At 36.0% G+C, this 4,213-nt stretch overlaps 1 protein-coding gene across 1 annotated transcript; it reads left to right on the plus strand.

Annotated features, from left to right (window-relative positions):
* The first annotated feature begins 2,219 nt into the window (after positions 1-2,219).
* Positions 2,220-3,161, plus strand: LOC101976319 (olfactory receptor 52E8). Its single transcript, XM_005342334.2, has one exon. The coding sequence runs from the start codon at positions 2,220-2,222 to the stop codon at positions 3,159-3,161; it is 942 nt and encodes a 313-aa protein (XP_005342391.1).
* The last annotated feature ends 1,052 nt before the right edge of the window (positions 3,162-4,213 follow it).

Below are 4,213 nucleotides of genomic sequence, written 5' to 3' on the forward strand. Positions count from 1 at the left end.
AGATAATCAGTGTGCATGAATGAGTCCATCCATCATATTTTACATTCCCTCTGTGATTGATTGTCATGATCACCTGTTTCAAGATCATTAACATCTTCCTAGAATATCTGCCTGGTAGTCTCCCTCTACTAATGGCCCTATTGTCATAAAAGCCTCGGCTAGATTCACTTACCTCATATACCCATAGAGACCCACGTATGAGGATGGATTACAGTGTTCCTTCTCCTTTCTCCATCCTTAGCTGCCAGATATTTTTTTTGTGTGTGATTCTGTCCATCTTATATGAGGACTTGATCAAGTGCTAAAATTAATAATTATCTGCATATTTCATATTCACTAACAACTCTTTTTTGGGGGGGAGGAACAACTGTATTCTAGATGCAGTGATGAGAGAAATAATGGTGAACAAAATCACTCCTTCCTCTCCCTCTCGATTTTACATGAAGTTTACAATTAGAAGGGAACTGAAACCTTCAACAGGTAGTCATGTGAAGAGCTACATACTAGAATAAGGTGGTGGAGAGAGAACATTACAAGCCAATGCACTGAGTTTGGTGAAGGCTTTTCTGGGAATGAGTAGCTAAGGTACAGCTGGAGGACTGACAGGGGCAGGATGCTGACTCCCTTTGTCTGTTCCTCACACATGTCTTGGCCTCCCTCCCACAGGCACAGTTCCATAGTTAGAGTTCTATCCCCCTCTTTTCTCTCACAAGCCCTTGTCTCTCTTATTCTTAAAGTCATCTATTCAGTTTCCTAAAATCTCAAGCTCACATGTTTCCTGTAACATTCTGACTTGTTACCCAGGAAAATGTCATGTTTCCCATCATTAACAGTATTTCAGATCCTTCAAAGGCCTATTTCTTATGGATATTATGAAGAACCCACTCATTCTTATCTCCTTCTTTTTTAGAAATATGAATTTGGACCAATTGCATAAGTAAAATAAGCAATAAGGAAGAAAGAGTACACTGGAAAAAGACCCTAGGGTGCTGATCATGGTGATAAATATAGTGCAAAAAATTGAATAAAGGACTAAATGCTTGAGCCTAAACAAAATCCAAGGAATAAATGCAGTTGAGAAGAGCCCTGGAAATGCTAAAGAGGTCAGAAAGCTGGGTGACTGTGACAAAGCATTTTCATTTTAAGGATTGAAGTATACTTCTGTGATCCAGACATTAAAAAAATACATTGATACAGAATTAAAATCTTCCCTGTTTTCCTCCTGTGGCTGATGTGACTAATAAGTGATTAAATATGTCTAAAGCTTTCTTGTAAAGTAAATAACAATTGTTTATATAGCATCATAGTTTAATAATTCTTCTCTTTCTTCTAATAACAATGATACTGATAACAAGAATGATAATGGCCATGATTCTCATTTAGGAATAAATCTTGCTATGACAGAGAGTAGTTAGAAATGGAATGAGCTCAGATGTTGCTGTAAGGAATATAGGAAATAAACAGGGAGCCTGAAGTGTTAATGCTTTATGCCTGAATCTGTCTAACAATTGTTGGCTTCATATCTAAGGTTAATTGTCATATTGGTTTTCTGAAATTGATAGCCTCATAAGGCAAGGTTCTTATTTCAAAGAATGAAGACAATGTCTTCATCAATTGATGAAAACATAAAATAGCAGCACAAATGAAAAAGTAGCAAAAAAGTTAGATTTTGATGAAAGTTCTATATAAGCTGATTGAGTCAGAGAGAGAGAGAGGCTATGTTAAGGATCAGAAATGAAGGTGATTGAGTATATGTGGAAATGCACAGAGGTGTATATCAGTCTCATATTTCTAGTTAAGTAAATGGTTTTGGATGCTTTGAAAACCTATACTGTTACATATGTTTCTAGGTTGTAATCATTTATCAGTCAGATAGCAAAGTGTAAATCTTCTCTCAATTTATAAGTAAATATTTTTTTAAAAAATGGAGTTCAATATAGAAACATCTACCAGCTATTTGGTTTCATATTATCACCAGGCTTGGTTTATTATCTAACTAAACTCAGAGTATCTAATGAATGTTTAAATAATAAGTGATTTATTAAGGAACATTTTCCTTCTTTTGCCATATATAGTGATGAATCTTTCTTGCATTCCAAGATAAAATGAATTAACTACATATTTTTTTTCTTATTCAGAATTAGCAATATCAGTGAAGCATTGAGAAGACCTGCAGAGCACCCTTCAAATGAGTGAGCCCATCAGAGGCCCTTGCCAGCATGTCACCAGCAAATAGCTCATGTATTCACCCCTCCTCTTTTCTGTTGTTGGGAATCCCAGGACTGGAAAATATGCAGCTGTGGCTTGGCTTCCCATTCAGCACAGTGTATCTGATTGCCCTCCTGGGGAATGCCACCATTCTTTTGGTGATCCAGATTGAGCACAGCCTTCATCAGCCCATGTTCTATTTATTGGCCATTTTGGCTCTGACTGATTTGGGCCTGTCCACTGCAACTATCCCCAAAGTGCTGGGCATATTCTGGTTTGGTTTCAGTGAAATTGCTTTCAGGGACTGCTTAGCTCAAATGTTCTTCATACACCTGTTCACAGGCATAGAAACGTTCATGCTTGTATCCATGGCCTTTGATCGCTATGTTGCTATTTGCCACCCTCTCCGATACAACACAATTCTCACCAACAGAACAATTTGCTTTATTGTTGGGATAGGAATGTTGAAAAATTTTGTTTTGGTTTTTCCACTTATATTTCTCCTTCTAAGGTTGTCATTCTGTGGACACCATGTCATACCCCATACCTACTGTGAGCACATGGGCATTGCCCGTCTGGCCTGTGTCAGCATAAAGGTCAACATATTATTTGGATTAATTCTTATCTCTATGATCCTTTTGGATGTTATTTTGATTGCTGTCTCCTATGTGAAGATTCTCCATGCTGTCTTTAAACTCCCATCCTGGGAGGCCAGACGTAAAGCTCTCAATACCTGCGGTTCTCACGTGTGTGTCATCTTAGCATTCTTCACCCCAGCCTTTTTCTCCTTTCTGACTCATCGATTTGGCCACAATATTCCACGTTATATCCACATCCTCCTTGCTAACTTATATGTGATTATCCCCCCTGCTCTAAACCCCCTTATTTATGGGATAAGAACCAAGCAGATCCGAGATCGGGTGATGATGATATTGTTTTGTAAGGAGGTTTGACTGTTCATACTTAATTTGGAGATAGTCTTCAAATTTTCTCCCTTTACACTCTTCTGAGAGGGGAAATATATGTGTCATCAAGCTTCAATAGAGTAAATGTTTTACAGAATTTGACACTAAACACAAAATGTTTTCTTGCTTATGTGCAGTATCAAATTGGAAATAAATTTACCTAGTAAATATTTGTTCCTAGATAAATGCAAATCTTATTATTACAAAAGTAAGTATCATCTATTTCTATAATGAGTATTAAAATTATGTTTCAGGGATAAAATCTTACTGTGGTTCAAGTCAGCCAAACCAAGACACAAGTTTACTGGAGTCTTAAAATGTATGCTGGGACTCATTCAATCAGGTGAATGACTAAACAGAACAAAACTTGGAGTCCTCTCTCAAATAGAGGAATTCTGCCAGTTTCCAAGTATGTCTAGTCCAGCTAAACATTTTGGAACTGGCAGAATAACCACAGATTGGTTTCTGAGATTCACTAGACACATTGTGAAAGGGCTTAGAACTCTACTGATCACATGACCTTCAATAAGCCCATATTCTGACTATGGGTTTTTTAAAAAAAACATTTTAAAAATATTGTGTTTCAAAGTATGCTATTAATAACACAAGAAATGTAAGACCCAAACTGAAAGAATACGCTTGTAACACATATCAGAAAATGGATATGTGTCATTCTCATACGAAGAAATTTTACAAGTCAATAATAAAAGACTAACAATCCAATTTGAAAGACTAAAATAAAAATTTGAATAAAAATATATACAAATTGTCCATTAGTCCCTGAAAAGTTGTTCACTACAAAAATGCAAATTGAAATCATAATGAGATATAAGTATGCATGAATTAAAATGGCTAAACTGAAAAATTAGTTCTACCAAATATTAGAAAAGATACAGAGCAACTGTCAAGGGCAATGCATGATTGAAGAACTTTGGAAGACAGTTAAATTTTTTTATTCAACTTGGTATTTACATATGTAATAAAAAAATAGAAACTTGCTTGTACTAAGATTCATATGGGGATATAATAGAAGCTTCGTT

The sequence above is a fragment of the Ictidomys tridecemlineatus genome, chromosome 4, assembly GCF_052094955.1.
Source record: "Ictidomys tridecemlineatus isolate mIctTri1 chromosome 4, mIctTri1.hap1, whole genome shotgun sequence".
NCBI classification, from domain to species: domain Eukaryota; kingdom Metazoa; phylum Chordata; class Mammalia; order Rodentia; family Sciuridae; genus Ictidomys; species Ictidomys tridecemlineatus.

Excerpts from the sequence above, each read along its gene's own strand:
- LOC101976319 (XM_005342334.2), top strand. The coding sequence starts at position 2,220 with ATGTCACCAGCAAATAGCTCATGTATTCACCCCTCCTCTTTTCTGTTG.